The sequence below is a fragment of the Dreissena polymorpha genome, chromosome 13, assembly GCF_020536995.1.
Source record: "Dreissena polymorpha isolate Duluth1 chromosome 13, UMN_Dpol_1.0, whole genome shotgun sequence".
Taxonomy (NCBI): domain Eukaryota; kingdom Metazoa; phylum Mollusca; class Bivalvia; order Myida; family Dreissenidae; genus Dreissena; species Dreissena polymorpha.
In genome coordinates this window covers 37,628,441-37,645,598 of record NC_068367.1, presented here as the reverse complement: position 1 = coordinate 37,645,598, position 17,158 = coordinate 37,628,441, and the positions used below count along the sequence as shown (strand labels likewise).

The following is a 17,158-nucleotide window of genomic DNA, read 5'->3' as shown; positions in this document are numbered from 1 at the left end:
GTGTGTGTAAATAAGTCGCTTCGTCTGGTTAGTCCCTTCAAGGTAAGTCGATAGATTTGTTGTTTTGTTTTCTTGCATTCCATTTAAGTGTTTGGTTATTTATCGCGGCAAACTCTTTGCGTCACCGGTTCGGCGTTAAACATGTGCATTGGTTGAAACAAAAAGAATTGTCATTTAGGTCGGCATTTTACTTAAACTAGAGGGCACTTCAATTCATCATTTATGTATAATGTGAATCCAATTGTGACTCGTAGGTAGATATGTACTCATTTCGAGCTGGTTACATTAAAAGTTATATTACAAATTGGCTTTTATATTTACACGTGTTATATAAAGCGTGTGTGTTTGTATTTCAAAGTTTATCAGTTTCTTTCCGAGCCATTCTCATTATGTGTGGACACTGAGTGTTCTCAGCACTCCTACCTAATTTACTATCTAGCTAGACTTACGAAAGTTGGGACGAACTTTAAATGATAGCTGCAAGTTCCAGGTATTTTGCTGTTACTGTTAGATGTCTCAATTGTTTGTGTGGCCTTGTGATATCGGGGGAAGCCGGAAAACCGACCTGTCCGGTATGGTGACCACCATCCAAACTTAAATGCTGCCGGGAGTGGGCATTGAACACTGGTCAACTAGGTGAGGAGCGAGTGCCTCAACCAATGCGCTCGCCGGACAGTCCATGTTTTATATAACATATGAAAGCATTACAATTAGCAGGGAGTCCATCTTATTTGACACATGTTGGCATTGTCGAGCTCATTTCAAAGTAGCTTACAACATGGATAGTATCCTTTGTCAACCCCCTTTATAATAATCAGAAGTAAATGATTTATGTTTGTTTTAATGAGAGAATGATACTGAATTTATTTTTATCAGAAACAGAGCCCCCAACACCCAAAAGCAGTTATGTGCCAGAGATGTAAGATATGTGTCAGACAGCATTGATTTTCAGTATAAAATAGATTAATCATTCAGAGTCTAAAGGCTTTCTGAGAGCCTGACAAATAGGTTTTAGAATGCTCAAAATCATTTTCGTCCGGGGGGCCTCGCCCCCCTTGCCCCCCTACCAGGGCGGCCCCAAAACCCCCGGACAAAGTTTTTCAGGCCTGGCCTTCAGTCCTTATTATCAGGCCTGATAAAACATGTAATTATCCACGCGACACATATATTCTTATTTAAGGAAGGTTACACAGCTGCACGATTTTTTTGGAAATTTAAAACACACGATATATTGACAGTTAAGTACCTCGATGCAATCGTGTAACGTGGTATATGCAGTTGTAGTTAAGTAAATAAAAATGTTCACACTTGCCTTAAATAAAAGATTTATGAAGCAAAGTGTTCATTAATGTTTTCTATCAAGATAACTTTATCGTAGAGAAACCGCTAGCGTTTGCCATTGACTATTATACAGCGGTATCAGCCGTTTTAATAACATTTTCTGCCTACTAAATTGTTCTGTATATTTGGTAAATTGCGTATTAATGAACATATGTGACTTATATAATCTATTTTTTATTTAAAGAAAAAAAGTATGTTCGCTAAAAGGTGCTCTATAGTTTCCAAAACTATGAGATAATACGTTTCTTACTTTCTAAATAGATAATGTATGGGCGAATGTTATAGCATACGTTTATTAGGCGAACTGCTCGGAGAAAGAATAATTCGTCGCGGAAATGTGTCTCGTGTTCAGTACACCCGCCAGTCGTTTTTTTTATCTTTGTATTCAAGCAAATTTAATTGTTCAATAATACACGAATAGTAAATGAGCCTCGATCTTGGAAAACGGGGGTTAATGCATGTGCGTAAAGTGTCGCCCCAGTTTAGCATGTGCAATCCACACAGGCTAATAAGGGACGACACTCTGCTAATTTGTGGTATTTTTGGTATTAATACCGGTAAGTATCTTCTTAAAAACAATTAAGTTAATGCGGTAAAGGTTGTGCCTGTGCAGACTGCACAGGCTAATCTGGACGTCACTTTACGCACGTGCATTAAACACCGATTTCACAGATCGTTGATCAGAAACGTTTTTTTCTCCGTGTGGCAGTACAGCAAACACTGCCGCCATGGAGAAGGGGCTCGAATACAGTACCAGCCGGGGGTCGATCCTCGCCGAGCGCGGTCCCCGCAACATGGTGCCTCTCAACAATTACCTGGCCGGAACCGGAAAGAGCATCGTGTGGATGGGCGCCGCCTATTATGTGCCGAGCGAGAACAGGTTCGTAGGTAAACCGCAATTATTAAAAGTGAGCCTCGCTCTGGAAAAAAAACGACTCTTAATGCACAGGCTAATCAGGGGCGACAATTTCTGCAAACACTAGATTTTTGTTTAGAATAGACTCCCTTTCAACAACAAAATCCATACAATGCATTAAGTCCCGTTTACCCAGAGCGTGACTCAAATAAATTGTTACCGTTGATGAACACTCTAACCACTGATTAATCATATAACCGCTTCGCTTCCAGAGAGAACAGGTAATTATTCAAACCATGATTATGATAAAAATGTTATTCGCTGATAAATCCTCTAACATCTGATAAATGAAAATATACTTAAAAGTACGCCGGAGTGGCCGGGTGCCATAAAGCGTAATTTCCGCACCCGGGGCACATTGTAGTAAATTTAAGAGTACCCAGGGTACTTTTAAGTAGTACCTGAGCCGGAAACCAATTTAGCCTTAGTTACAAGCAACAACCGAACGGTGCACACATTTGCTATGTTATATGATAAAACATGTACAAAATCGCATTCCAGATAGGGGCATATACATCTAAGCAAAACTTTGATTCGTTTTGTCGATAAAATAGAGTGCTCGCCTTGCATCGAAACGCCGTAAGCTTGAGCTTTTCTATGAATGCTTACGATTTTTTTTTCTTAAAACTTACTGGTGTACCGTAGTTGTCTACCTTAACTCAATTTTGTCTCAATCTTTAGTCTTTTTACTAAATCTAGCTTCAGTTAATGTCTTGGAACAAGCTGTTTGAAAAAGCTTTCCTAGATGGTTTATGACTCATGAGCAAAAAAGCGAGTGTTACTTTCTTCATCACTCATGCCATCAATAGTATAGCTCTACACAAAGCGAAATAAATACTTTCCGTTCAACAAATAAATGCAACTCGTTTAAGAATCGTGACACAAAGACGAGGTTTTGTTTGAGTCTCTTTCTGTGAATATTGGGCTCAATGCATGTCCGTAAAGTGTCGTCCCAGATTAGCAGGTGCAGTTCGCGCAGGCTCATCAGGGATGTTACTTTCCGCCAATTCTAGATTTTCATTTAGAAGAGACTTCCTGTAAACGAAAAATTCCATTAAAGCGAAAAAAGTCCTCCCAGATTAGTCTGTGCGGACTCCGCGAGATAGTCTGGGACGACACTTTACGCACGCGCATCAAGCCCAGTTTTTCCAGAACAATGCTCATTTAAACGCTCTTCTGGTCTTCAGATGGATCCAGCAACACGAGTACCGGACGCTGCCGCGGGAGGCGCGCCGTGACGCCATCTACTTCGAGAGCGAGGACGACTGGGTCGCCTGGAAGGATCGAAGGGATCGGCCGTCACATCCGTCAGGTGAGTGAACCGACCGTCGCATTGTTAAACACAGTGTCATGGTGATTTTATGAAAACGGCGATATGATTGTGTTGCTGGTGGTGGTAAAGCGGGAGCAAAGACGACTAGGTCGTCTGGAAAGATAAATATAACAATTATTTAAAAAAATCTAAAATTACAACGCTTATGAATTTATTTTCATCAGCTGATATTGTACATCTACAGAGGGTCTTTCAATCGATATTATGCCTTTCTGTCTGATTTTCAACGGGGGTATTGTGAGAACCGTAAGAATTCCGGTTTGTCGTACCGCCATCACGGTCTAACAAATTTCACGCTTCTCCGACCGTCACACCCTTTCACTGAGTGGGCGTGATACTGTTTTCAAAAATTATTATGGTGTTAGTGGTAGTGGTGATGATAACGAAGAGGACGTTGACCTCTACGGTGACGCCACGGAAATAATCAGCAATGGTAATGGTGATTGTTTTGTTGATGATGATGATGATGATGATGATGATGATGATGATGATGATGATGATGATGATGATGATGACTATGCTGATCATGATGGTGATGATCATGATGATGGTGGATAAACTTATCTTATGTATTCTGAATCAAGTTTATTGCCTTAGTGCTTGGAGTTATTCGTTTCGAAATTCCCTTTCAGGGATATCGATGTCTGGTTACCCCACCGCGTATACCGGCGTCCCCGTACCGACCCTTCTACCGTCCAAAGTGAATGCAATCAACAGACGATGGTCCGGTGCTGGATACTTCACTCCGTCCAGTAACAGGTAAGAAACGGAACAGACAAAAACGGTAAATCATTCTCTAAATAGAAATCGCGTCGTTATCGTTGCCCGGTTCTATTAAAAACCGGTGACTGATTTTATTTAATAAGCGGTGACTGGTGACTGATAAACTGAAATTAAATAAACTCAAATCGGCGATGCGCAAACAACAACACACAAACAGGAACAATTGTGATTGATATTTGTGTCCTGCAGATGGTTCCACGACACGGATAGCCCCGGTCTTCCGAGGGAGTCCCTGCAGTTCTACAACGAGGAAGACTGGCTAAAGTTCAAATACATGGTGGCAAATCCAAACATGAGAAAGTAACACACGGTGGAGAATCCAATATGAGAAAGTAACACACGGTGGAGAATACAAACATGAGGAAATAGTGTCAGCATTAGTCTAGCATTATAAAACTGTTTATGAGCTTCGTTGTATCAGAATTAGTATATACATGTATTATTCTAGCCTTGTTCTCTGAAATCTGGGCTTAATGCATATACGTAAAGTGTCGCCACATACTAATCTATGCAGTCCACACGGGGGACGACACTTTTCGCTTTTATAGAATTTACCGCTTAAAAGAGACTCTTCGGAAGGAAATTCCAATGTGAGCGGAGAGTATTGTCACTGATTAGCCTGTGCGGACCACACAGGCTACTATTGGGCAACACTTAACGTACATGAATTAAGCTGAGTTTTCCCAGAACATGGCTCATAGGGTTTAACCCTTTGCATGCTGGGAAATTTGTCGTCATCTAATATGTCGTCTGCTGAATTTCTAAAATTAGCATTTTCTTCGATTTTTTTTCAAAGAATACTATCAGAATAGCAAACAGTTTGGATCCTAATGAGACGCCACGTTTTGTGGCGTCTCATCTGGATCCAAACGGTTTGCAAAGGCCTTCAAAATTCGGTTCCCGCACTGAAAGAGTTAAAGGGACATTGTCTCGATTGTAAGATATTTAAACTTGACGATTATTGTGTGACAAAATGCCATTACAAAATAATGTAAAACGGCTCAAAATTTAAAAAAAATATGTTGATGAGCGAGAAATTAATTGCATTTATAACCTTCCGAAATTCGCAGTACTTTTAGATATGCACTCTCTCAAATCGATTCCACTTTTCGGTTTCAATTTTCTAGTTTTCTTAACCCCATTGTTATAGTTTAATTTCCATGACAAAAGTTTAAGCGTTTTACTGAATTTTTTTAATCAATTCGTGAGCAATATTTTAGTTGATTTCCTTGTGCTGATTGTTTTTAGTTTGTCCGTAGTGTCTGAAGATGATAAGTTTACGGCGTAATAAAAGTCAAAAATCTATTAAACGAATATATCTTAAAATGTTTAAGCAATTACACATCAAAATATCGCCCTAAAAGATATCGCAGCAAACAAAGTTTTAAGGTGTCTAAGAATGTCTTTTAAATATTGCCATGTCGACCAACGACGTATGCTTGCAAGTGTGTGTATTACCTTGTGAAATGCATTCCTAGAGACTAAAGCTTACAACGAACAATCAAACGAATTGTTTTATGGGATAAAGTCGATTTACATTTTTGCAGTTATTTTTGTTGGATTTCAGTTCTAAACATCGTATGAAAAACTTCAGTTCGGTGCATTTTGTTTTTAATTTATATTATTTGTTTGTTGGTATTTTTTATATTGTTAAAACTGTTTTGTATTGCTTTATTGTTGTGGCTTTGGATATACATGAGGTGTATTTCCATTTGCGCTTAGTTCATTGTCTTTATTTTAACGATATGTTCACGGTGTTTTCGAAACTGTTCACGTTTTACTTGCATATAATTGTTATGTTTATTTTGTATTCGCAATAAATAAGTTACCGTTATTCAATCGCGTTCAGTTTCTACCATCGTCTCTCTAAATATTTAAATGTCATAAATACATTACCTGCTATATATTAGCTTTCTCCTTTCCAATGGGAATTAACCCATCCGGAAAATTAACTGGAAACCGGCCACCTCCATACTGTAATGCAGGCCAGGTTAAACATAGTGCAATGCAACTAAGGCAAAAACCAGTAACCAACACTCAATATTCTTTCCGGATCGACCAGGTGTAGACATGCCATTTTCATGGCATCGAATTCAAAATTGTTTTTCGATTTATTTCACTTGGTTGAATGGGGTTTTAAATATATAAATTGTGTTTTATCATTCTTCTATTTATTTGGAAAAATGTATGTGGTTTAAATGGATTTTTGTTTGATTGAACAAAGGTCTATTTCTACCATGCTGGGTGTGTTTGGGGCGAACGAGCACGTGCAAAACGTGTTCTTCTATTGTGTTACGAGATCGTACAACTAATTCATTGAACTTTTGTTTAATTTATGATCTACGGCAGTGGTATTATACATACTATTGACTTTCTCATTTATATAATAACCGGTGACAACACCGCCAGAGGTTATGATGCAATTGAATTGAACACGTAATATTAACGGTTCAATTTTAAGCTGAGAGAATGTTAATTATTTTCATTATTGATAAATAATGATTGTATGTGCCGTATGATAATCTGGTCAGTGACCAGTTTATTGTTGAATATGTTTTGCTCTTGTTTTTCAAATAATCGATTTCATGATGGCCGCAGATACAATAGTTGATTAATATCCGGTGACTTCGCAGATCATGGAATGACAAGTTGCAGCATCAGTCACCGGATACCTGGCAAGATGGCGACCGTACTACGTTTATTGAGTTAAACAGTCGGTCAACATCAGACCATATGGCGACCCCCCTACGCCGGTCTTTACCCAAGGTCATTGGTCAGGGACATCGACTTATGTCTGACTGTATGGCATCCGCCCTACTTTGCTCATTATCCGGTTATAACATTGGTCATGATATGACCGGTACGTCATCGGGTACTGGACCGGTCCGGGCACCGGTCACCATGGACTGGTCCGGTCACCGGTCATCTATAACCGGGGACCGGTCAGAACCACCGGGGACCGGTCCGGTCATCGGTCAATTGCACCGGTCAACTGGGACCGGTCACCGGTCACCATGGACCGGTCCGGTCACACCAGTCACCATAGACTGGTCCGGTTACACCGGTCTCCGGTAACCATGGACCGGTCCGGTCAACTGGTACCAGGTACCGGTAACTGGTCACCATGGACCGGTCCGGTTACCGGTCACCGATCATGGCACCGGTCACCGGTCAGAAGAAGTCCTTCATCTTTATCGGACTGTTCGGTTTCTCTTTCGTCGAACTTTCAAGTCTGTTGGGAGTGGGAAAGTTCGGCTTGCCGTGATTTCTTTCCCCAATCAGCCTTGAATAATGGTTCCGGCCACCGGTCGGTATTTAACGTTCCGGTCACCGTTCTTTCTATTGAGACGTCTGTTATTACGTCCGTTTCAACTTTATTTTTAAGTTTATTGGAATGATCTCATGATAATTCAATAACTCAGATTTCCATTTTTTTGTTACTACTTCCCACTATTCAGTGGTGTCTAGACTAAAAGATTATCTTGGTAAGAGTATAGTAAAGCTACCACAACCTCCCTTACATCTTATACAGATGTGAGCATGGAAGGTTGGTGACGATCACTTGGGACCACTTATTTTGATATTCTCAAGTATGTGGTATCCTAATGAATATCATCTGCACATCAACATCTTAAAAAGCGATCATTATTTTTAGCTTATTTTCATTGACAACACATTTTAACGACTCCGTTGTGATGGTTTCAACTAACACACATCGGTCGTGGTTTACATCCAGACACAGATGTGAACATATTATCACTCCTTGTATCTGGAAACCAGGAATGTATTCCTTATTTGCAAGAACATTAATTTTTCTCTATCGTCCTACACATAGCAGGTCGTCTCAACGCCCTGTTGTAAGTTTTGTCTTGCAGTTCTTTCTGTCGCATTAGACATTTCATTAGAAAATGGTTTACTTGAATTCTCTTTCGTTTAGTTTTTCGAGAATTCGGTTTAATGAATGTGATGCGCGCTTGCGCAGCATTGTTTTTGCACAATGGCAGACAATATCGTAGATCGCAGTGTAATGCTGAACAAAGTGAACGCATTTCACAGGAATCGATTCATCAGCGTGTGCGATTGTTATTCATTCGTCCGTTTGACATCAACTGGATACGTATGTTTATAGTTCATTCATTATATTCATTTGGAATATCTTGGTGAGCTTTGCCGTATGTTTATGGACTCTACTTGGTGAACCATGGATTATGGTTTTACGACCTTTTCACTCTTCTTGCTAAATATCAACTTCTCTATATGGCTTCTAAAAATCTTAAAGTTTCCAAGTTATTATTAAACTGGTAGACATGAAGATGAGAATATACTTCTATGGCCAATCGGGGCTTTAAAGTTATATTTCAGCAGTGTTAGTCCATTCGAGATTCTCATCAGACAGTCTTCATTTCTCTAAAAAGGAGGGGGGAGATGTGTCTGCGGCTTCTATTTCTTGGGGTTAGACCTCGACTAAGGAAGGTTTACTCTTATCTCTAATCTAAGTATTCATTCATTTTTAGGATCTGACCGCATGAATTAAGAGCTCTGTCTGTTTCGTGGGCGTATATTAATCACACCCCACTTTCTGACGTGCTCCAATCGGTTTTTTGGAGGAATGCGACCACCTTTTTGCATTTTATCTTCGTTCTCTGAAGTGCCAACAAAACAATGTGTATATGTTTGTTCTCGTTGTGATTTCACTAACAGTAGTGTCTTTTACGACATTGACATACTTTCTGTCTGAGAAGTCACAATTAATACCGTTCTAACGAAGATTAGCTGATAACCCTTGTTTTGGGTTTTGCTATCATTAGATGATAACCTGGTATATGGGTTCTAGTGTGATGGGAAAATATTACGAAATTGCCCTCCGCAGCTGCAAAATCAGCTCATAGATAGCAGGTAACGTATTTATGACATTAAAACAATTTTTTAAGTAAAATTCAATTAAATTATTAAATACTTACCTGCTATCGGTAAGTCCCACCTCCCACACCGCTATTCGATTAATATTTTTGTATATATATATATATATATATATATATATATATATATATATATATATATATATATATATATATATATATATATATATATATATATATATATATATATTGAAAGAATATTGAGGGTTGGTTACTGGTTTTTGCCTCGGTTGCATTGCACTATGTTTACCTGGCCTGTATTACAGTATGGAGGTGGACGGTTCCCAGTCTATTTTCCGGATGGGTTAATTCCCCTTTGAAAGGAGAAAGCTAATCGATGGTAAGTATTCAATAATTAAAATGAATTTTACTTAAACAATTTGTTTTACTTGTTTCTGTTTTCAGGCTGTAAATGATATTTTTGGCGCTCTATTTTGTTTCACTTACTGGCTCGCACACACCCTCGCTCTAAATATGTTTCTGTTTTATTTTCATGCTATTAGTTATTGATATTTTCTTGCGCTCTATTTTGTTTCACTTACTGCCTAACTCGCACACACTAATCTTCGCACGCGCTGACATAATAACTCTGACGTTTTCGTTAAAAACTATAATTGAATCCACCCGCAGTACTCATGCAATATACAATTGTGAGTTACCAAAATAAACATCGACAAAATTGAAAAGATCCAAAAACAATCGGCGAGGTTCATAACCGGCGACTACTACACCAAAACACCAGGCTGCGTGACAAACATGCTGAAGAGTATGAAGATCCCACCTCTCCAGGAAAGAAGGAAGGCCAATAGACTTATCTTCTTCTTCAAGGTGGTTGAGGGGCTGGTGCCAGCAATGCCTAGCCAAGACTTCCTTACCCCAGTCCGGCAATCAAAGCGTAGAATTACCCCTAAACATTTCAAAGACTCCAAAGTAAACAATATCGTTGAACAATATTCAGTTAATAACTCTAAGTGTTTCACACCAATCCAGTGCAAGACCCAATTATACAAAAACTCATTTTTCCCTAAGACATTAATAGAGTGGAACAATCTTGAAGAAAGTGTTGTCCGCGCGGACACAGTTGACATATTCAGGTCAACTGTCCTACAGTGGGACTAAACCACCCTCTCTTCCGTCGCGCCTACACCGAAAGGTCCTGCGACGTACATATCCAGATCCAGATCCAGATCCAGAACACATTTCTTTATAACATACAAACAAACATACATACAACAAATTAAATCCAATACAAATACGCCTGCAATGTTGCCAAGTCAAGGCCGGCATCTCCGTAGTCGCCCACCTCGCTTCCGGTGTCGCTTTCTTCCGGGCTCTGTATGGGATTAAGTAAAACGAGCAAATAATAAAGTTTCCAAGACGGAATGCGAATCAATAACAGGTAGAGATATTTCGGATTATTTTACATAATAATTATGTTAAATGATCATGATGTTTTTTGGGTGCGTTTTTTTTTTGGGGGGGGGGAATAATATTGAACTAAAATTTGTTAAGTGGATAAACCATATTTATTCAGGGTAACTAATTGTTAAGTTTTGGATGTGTATTATGGTGATAATACTTATCACAGCGTTTAATAGAAAAATACGAATATTGTCATTTTAATAACTATATCATTAATCTTAATTTACTTTATAATATATCTGGGACTATACATTTATTGTAACTTACCTGTGAAATAGCTAAATTCTCGGAGTCATTATTCCATGACGAGATTCGCTCCCTTGATATTGCCGACGTTTCCGGTGAGGCCGGTCGACGCGTTCTCTCGTGCAGGTTCGTCTGGCGTCTGCTAGTTCCGGCGGCAGTTTGCGACTCTGCCCGGGTCGCGCTTCTGGAGCCCTGTACGCGCATCATGTCGGCAGTGACGGCGTTAGTGAAGCTGGCGGCCCTGTAAACGCGAGTCACCACAAGGTCATCGGTATCGTTATATTCGTTTGCGTCGACCTCCATTTTTGTGACTAAGGTTGGAGTGCACATGCAGACGAACATCTTGAGGACCAGTTTCCCTGCACTCGAAAGTGTTTTTTTTTTAATTTATTTTTCAGTTTTGCCATTTTACATTCCGTGTGTTGATGATGTAATGGGTTGGCTTATAATGCCGTGACGTTGCTAGGCGCGTTGATTTTTTTATGACGTAATAATGTAAACGTTATTGACGTTATGAGGTTTAAACTGGAATGACGTCACACAAATCCACATTGCTCGATGCCGGGTTGTTTGTTGTTCAGTTTCGGCGTAAGAACTTATTAAGTCCGTATTAAATGTACATTTATATACATGTATATTGATCTAAATTATTTGTATTTTTATAATTATAATTTTACTAATTAATATTATTATTGTCATTATTATTTTTAAATATACAGTTGTTGGACTGTATTACTAATATTGTATTATGAAAGTATTGTTTATTTATTATTGTTTAATAAGAATATTTGTGGACAAACTATAATAAACATTCAGAACAACAGTAGACTTCAAATAAAAATTTATGCAATACTATTACTTGATTTTCATGGCTGAATCGACTGATAAGTTATATGGGTCTATTATATATGGAACGAAAATGTATACAATAAAAAATATCACTATTTAATTTAACAGAACGATATACAGAACAATAAACGGTAGACAATAATGATGCGTATCAGAAAATGTATCAACAAAATGTTTAAATACAAAAAAATTAACGTTCATTAACAAAACATTGTACTTGTAAAATAAATGTATTTAAACACCTTTTTAATACACATACAGCTTTGGATATATTTATAGTTTGCCTGTATATTCAACTTCAGTGTACACATTGCGTTACGGCCTCATTCTGATACGCATTATTATTGTCTACAGTTTATTTATTACAAAGTCAACCTTGATAATTTAAATATTCAGATTTCTCTTTATCAAAATCAAGTCAAATGATGTTTTTTTTAGTAGAAACACATTTTTAAAATAAGATTTGACCTGCCGACATCTTTTTGAACGCAGTTGTCACATATTTTTGTTTATTTGAATATAGATATAGTAAGGATAAACGGTCTCAGTAAGTTTATCAATAATAAGTCATAAATATTTGTTCAATGAATGTTACAATGTTTTTAAGAATTGGCATGATGACCTAGTTTTTTAATCGAACGAGACCCAGATTCGAGCTTGGTCCAGATAGTTTCAACGATAACAAGTTTTGTTTCTACCATTTGACCATTTGAACTAGTTTTTGGACGAAGATGAAGATTCCAAACTCTGCCTAAAATATTTAAGGATAGACATTTTAACAATGGTACATTAAGATTAATAGATATTTGTCGTCCTAGAGAGATAAATTTTTGGACGCACATGAATCCGTTTCAAATTAGGCCTAGATATTGACTAAAAACCATTTTGACCAAGTTTCATCAAGATTTATAGAAGTTACCTCCAGTGTTGAAATAAGGTTTTAACTAAGATTTACCTAGTTGTTTGCACACAAATAAAGATTCAAGAAACTATGTTTCTGATTCATTTTCCTTTCTTTCCTGAGATTAAATTAAAACTAAATACAACAATTAATGAAAATGAATGGAACTGCATTTTTGAACTACCCTCTTTAAAAACAAATGATGTTAAGGTACAGTGGTTCCAATACAGAATAATTCATAGGATACTTGGAACAAATAGTCTGTTGAACAAAATGAAAATAATTGATGATCCATTATGTACTTTTTGCAAACAAAGTGAAGAAAATTTAGAGCATTTATTCTGGGAATGTCAGATATCTAAAGCAATAATTGATGAAATGCTACCAGGTCAATCTTTTTCTTTCATTAATATGCCAATAATTCTACTTGGATATTTGACAAAGTCTGATAGTGCAATAAATAATGTTATTTTGTTTTATAAAGCTATACTTATACAAATGTAGGACAAATAAATCCATTCCAAGAATAGCTGGAGCCAAGAAATACATAAAGTACGAATATGATAACTTGAAAAAATATCAATTTCAAAAAATAATTTAGAATCGTTTGACATTGAATGAGACCTATTTAATGCCATTGTTGCATAAACTTAATTATACAATTATAAACACCTATTATTGTTTTTTTCTATGCCTTATCATCTGTTATAACAACTTATTTATCATTGTTTGTCTTTACTCAATGAAAAATGTCTTTATTATTATATGCACCTTTTATTGTTGGTATCAATGCCTTTTTTCATCTGATAGTTCAATTAAAACATCCATGTTGATCTATAAAAAAAAATATAAAAAAAATAAAAAAATACATGATAACAGTTCAATATGGATCAATACGAGTTTCGTACTGAACATTTAAGAATGTGCGCCTGTAATATGGTTTATGATACATGCCTTTAAAAACCATTGTATATAGATGTCCCTTGTTATGGTGGATACCATTTAAACAAGCTTTTCATTCTTAATCATCAATGACACAGTCGGCTAATTTCCTTGTTCATATCGGTTCTACTTCGAACATAATAAAGTTATCGACTTGTCTTTGATTTCCTAGCACACAGCTTTGTAACGTAATGAAACGTTTGTTAAATTATAAATGAAGAAGCATTGTACTCCGGACTGTATAGGATCTGTTTTTATTCAACGATTACAATGCTACATGCCACGCTTAAACGGCTCCAGTCTCCATAACTATACACCTGGCAAATTGCGATCGCATTTTGTCATGTTACCTCTCCAAAGAAACACTCGACAAAGAGTTGGTAGATATATAATGAGCGAGGCGCTTACATTTTCGTTGTTTGTCTTTGCTTTCGAGAGTCTGAGTGTGTTAAGTACAGGTTATTAATTGTAATTATGAAAAACTGTTATTAAAAGACGGAACATAATGGCGAGACTTCTAAGAACGCTTTTACTTTGTGTCTGTGCAACGGCGTCACATGTTTGGACTTTGGAATACAAGTCTTCGTGGCATGGTCCCCCAATGGGGGACAATATACCAAGGGTCATTCAAGTTCAAAAGTCGTTGACGGAATGCTTGAACGCATGTGCGTTGCGACCATGGTGCAAAGTTGTTGGTTACCATAGGTATGGTTTGTGCGCAATATTTTTCGACAACATTTCTTCTGCAGTTGAACAATGCAACAACGGTGATTGTCAAGAGCAAGACCAGAGTATTTTATATGTCGAACGAGAAGACTTAACAAACGAGGTATTATTTTCAGCTTAAAGCAATGTTGCTATTTTCACGGACCTAGTTTACACTGTAAAATGTGGGATTTGGTCAATTTAATATTTGAACAGCCATTCGCAATCTTCCTGTGATTTAAGAACGGCAGTGTTCAGTAAATAAAACACGTGTATCTGTGTATGGGATGGTTCACATATTCTAGATTTTGTTAAGTGTCATTACAAAAATTGACTTGCAAAGCTATACTATTTTTAACAGTTAAAATAATTGTTATAACAAAAAAAACATTATAAAAATTGACTTCCTAGAAGTTCCAAGTCCGGACCTCTAGCATCAAACACTAACGATCTACCACCTACATCACGCAGGATTTTGAATATTAATCGCAGTTTGAATCCACAGGCAGAACCATTGTTTTGCCTAATTATTTATAAAAAACGATAAACACGTTTTATTTTTTTTTCCGAATTTTGATTGATAATTTTCCATAAAATGAAAGTAATTTTACCATGTATCTTAATCAGTTCTTGTATATCGCTTATTTGATTTCAATAAATTTTGACTTTTGAATCTCAAACAGTCATTTCTTAAAACTTTGAATACTTTAGAATCTCAAACAATCCTTTTGTAAAACCTTGAATAGTCCCTTTAAACGTTCTTTTACCGGTGAAATCGGCTAGTTTTGTTGAGGATAGATACGTTTTAGTATTTTTACAAATAGTCTTGTTCGGCTTTTAAAAGAGGCGACAAGCTGTATATTTAAAACATATAACCTACCAACTTTGCAGTGTTAATTCGTCCTGTTCACCAAAAGGTAATGGTTTCTATAAAGTGTATATTTAGTAAAGGTAAATTTTATTTAACGCATGGTATTGAATGCGTAATATATTTGCAATCCTTATGTATATTAATAAATAAAGTACCATGCGTTCATGGAATTGTTGTTTTTGGCAAAAATGTGATATCATATAGGATATAGGAAAATGTGGAGTATAAACCATGCAATGAATCCACGTCTTTTTTTAAAGGCGTATTGTTATCATGTTTGTGCTAGAAGGGCAGGTCTTGTTTCGATCGCGTTGATGATTTTATTTGATGACTTCTAAAACAAATATATTTGTAGTTTTTACGTAACACTATGATTTATTTATTTACTTATACAATATAATTGTATGGTATCTTTATGGAAAATATCAATTTGCAACTTGTTGTTGAATAATACGAGCTACAAACAGTAAATTTAGCATGTATGATTTCTCAAACGATCGAATTATACGCTTGTAAATAAAAACATAAAAATATTCATTCGAATCATTTATTATTAGTGTTTTGAAATGGGCACGTGTATTTCACACGCTTTCGTAATGGTATACAATAAACATTATATTTCCAATAGTGGTTTACCAATTGCACCGCACTAAGTTATAGCAAGGTCGGCTTTTAACGCGAGGTAAATGCTATTTTTAGAATGCTTTCAACGTGGGTTATGTAATTGCAACACTTAAGTATGTGTTTTGATATTTAATGGGCGGAGTAAAATGATAAATTCATTCGGTGTCTGTAATAATATAAAACGAAACAATTGTATTGGAAATCTAGGCCATCTTAAAACATCAGTACATATCATTCATATGAAAGCGTTTCGAGAAGCACATTCCGGTTGCCTTTGTTTTAAGTCATTGTGCAACAATATCTCGAATAATATTGAGAGATGCATTATAATGTGGTAAACGCATATTGTTATAAAGAGTGTTTATTAAGCGTTGCTAAATTAAATAAATGTTATTAACAGATTGTATGTGTTTGACTAGCTTACGCGTTTATTTAGTGTTTTTTTTTTAAATGTTTACACAATGTTTAAGACATCAACAAGAAGATTTATTTGAAATAAAAATATATTTTTTCTTTTTATACTTATCGAGGTACTGCGCAGACTTATCCTGTTTCCTTTTATAAAGTTAAATAAATCGTACACGTCACTGTTTATTTAAATGTTTCTGGTACTAAACATGTTTCGGCCGTAGCCTTGATCAGTAGTACATTAATATAAACAAATACAAAGGAAGTGACGTCAACGTCATACAATAACGTAACGTCGTTTGGCGGAAAAATATATAGTACATAATATTACATAATACATAATACAGAGATGGATCATTGCTGATACAACAGTCTATTAGTAATAATATAATTTATAAAAAAACATAGTAATAGACAAACATCAAATGTATATGTAAATTATGTTTATGTTCTATATGTCATACAGCAGTTTATTATTTAGACCGTTAGGAATCGTAGTTTTTAATTTGTGTATCCAATATGTTTCTTTACATAAACGGTCTAGATTGTTTTGAACAACATCAATTGGTACAAAGGAGAAATCTGATAAAGTGCAATCATTGTCAGTAGATCCAAAATGTGTAGCAACATGTGAAATAGGATTTATTGAACAATTTCTGATATCAAATCTATGGCTATTCGTTCTGCGGGAAACATTCTGATTAGTTTGTCTTTTTTTTATTCCTGTTTCCTTTTGAAATTTAGGACAAACGAAAGTGCGACGACACGTGTCCTTATGATTCAACACAACCGTTGCAAAGATGTGACTTTACTTCAGCAACGTCAGAAAAGTGTCCTACAGACGGTATGTATTAATCATCAAACAGGTATTTTACATACTTTAAAATAATGTTTGTTT

The 17,158-nt window shown here is 36.4% G+C and overlaps 2 protein-coding genes across 5 annotated transcripts in view; one reads left to right on the top strand and one right to left on the bottom strand.

Annotated features, from left to right (window-relative positions):
• The first annotated feature begins 10 nt into the window (after positions 1-10).
• On the top strand, positions 11-6,207 carry LOC127854960 (uncharacterized). Its single transcript, XM_052390156.1, has 5 exons — positions 11-42; positions 2,051-2,221; positions 3,445-3,569; positions 4,223-4,349; positions 4,563-6,207. The coding sequence occupies exons 2-5, from the start codon at positions 2,070-2,072 to the stop codon at positions 4,675-4,677; spliced, it is 519 nt and encodes a 172-aa protein (XP_052246116.1). The 5' UTR covers positions 11-42; positions 2,051-2,069; the 3' UTR covers positions 4,678-6,207.
• Positions 6,208-9,887: 3,680 nt separating this feature from the next.
• The window catches only part of LOC127854964 (uncharacterized), a 222,834-nt gene continuing 215,563 nt past the window's right edge, over positions 9,888-17,158 (bottom strand). The window contains exons 1-3 of one of the 4 annotated variants that reach the window (XM_052390163.1): positions 10,982-11,461; positions 10,490-10,625; positions 9,888-9,962 (exon numbers count right to left, since the gene is read on the bottom strand). In XM_052390163.1, coding sequence (XP_052246123.1) covers positions 10,530-10,625; positions 10,982-11,302 — 417 coding nt within the window. In that variant the 5' untranslated portion in view covers positions 11,303-11,461 and the 3' untranslated portion in view covers positions 9,888-9,962; positions 10,490-10,529. Of the gene's footprint in view, positions 9,963-10,485; positions 10,626-10,981; positions 11,462-17,158 lie in introns of those variants that run through there. The other 3 variants (XR_008037255.1, XM_052390162.1, XM_052390160.1) reach the window with 3 other exon arrangements.

Coding starts and splice junctions, on each gene's coding strand:
- LOC127854960 (XM_052390156.1), top strand. CDS start 2,070: ATGGAGAAGGGGCTCGAATACAGTACCAGCCGGGGGTCGATCCTCGCC. Junction 3,570..4,222: donor TCGGCCGTCACATCCGTCAG/GTGAGTGAACCG, acceptor ATTCCCTTTCAG/GGATATCGATGTCTGGTTAC. Junction 4,350..4,562: donor TTCACTCCGTCCAGTAACAG/GTAAGAAACGGA, acceptor TGTGTCCTGCAG/ATGGTTCCACGACACGGATA.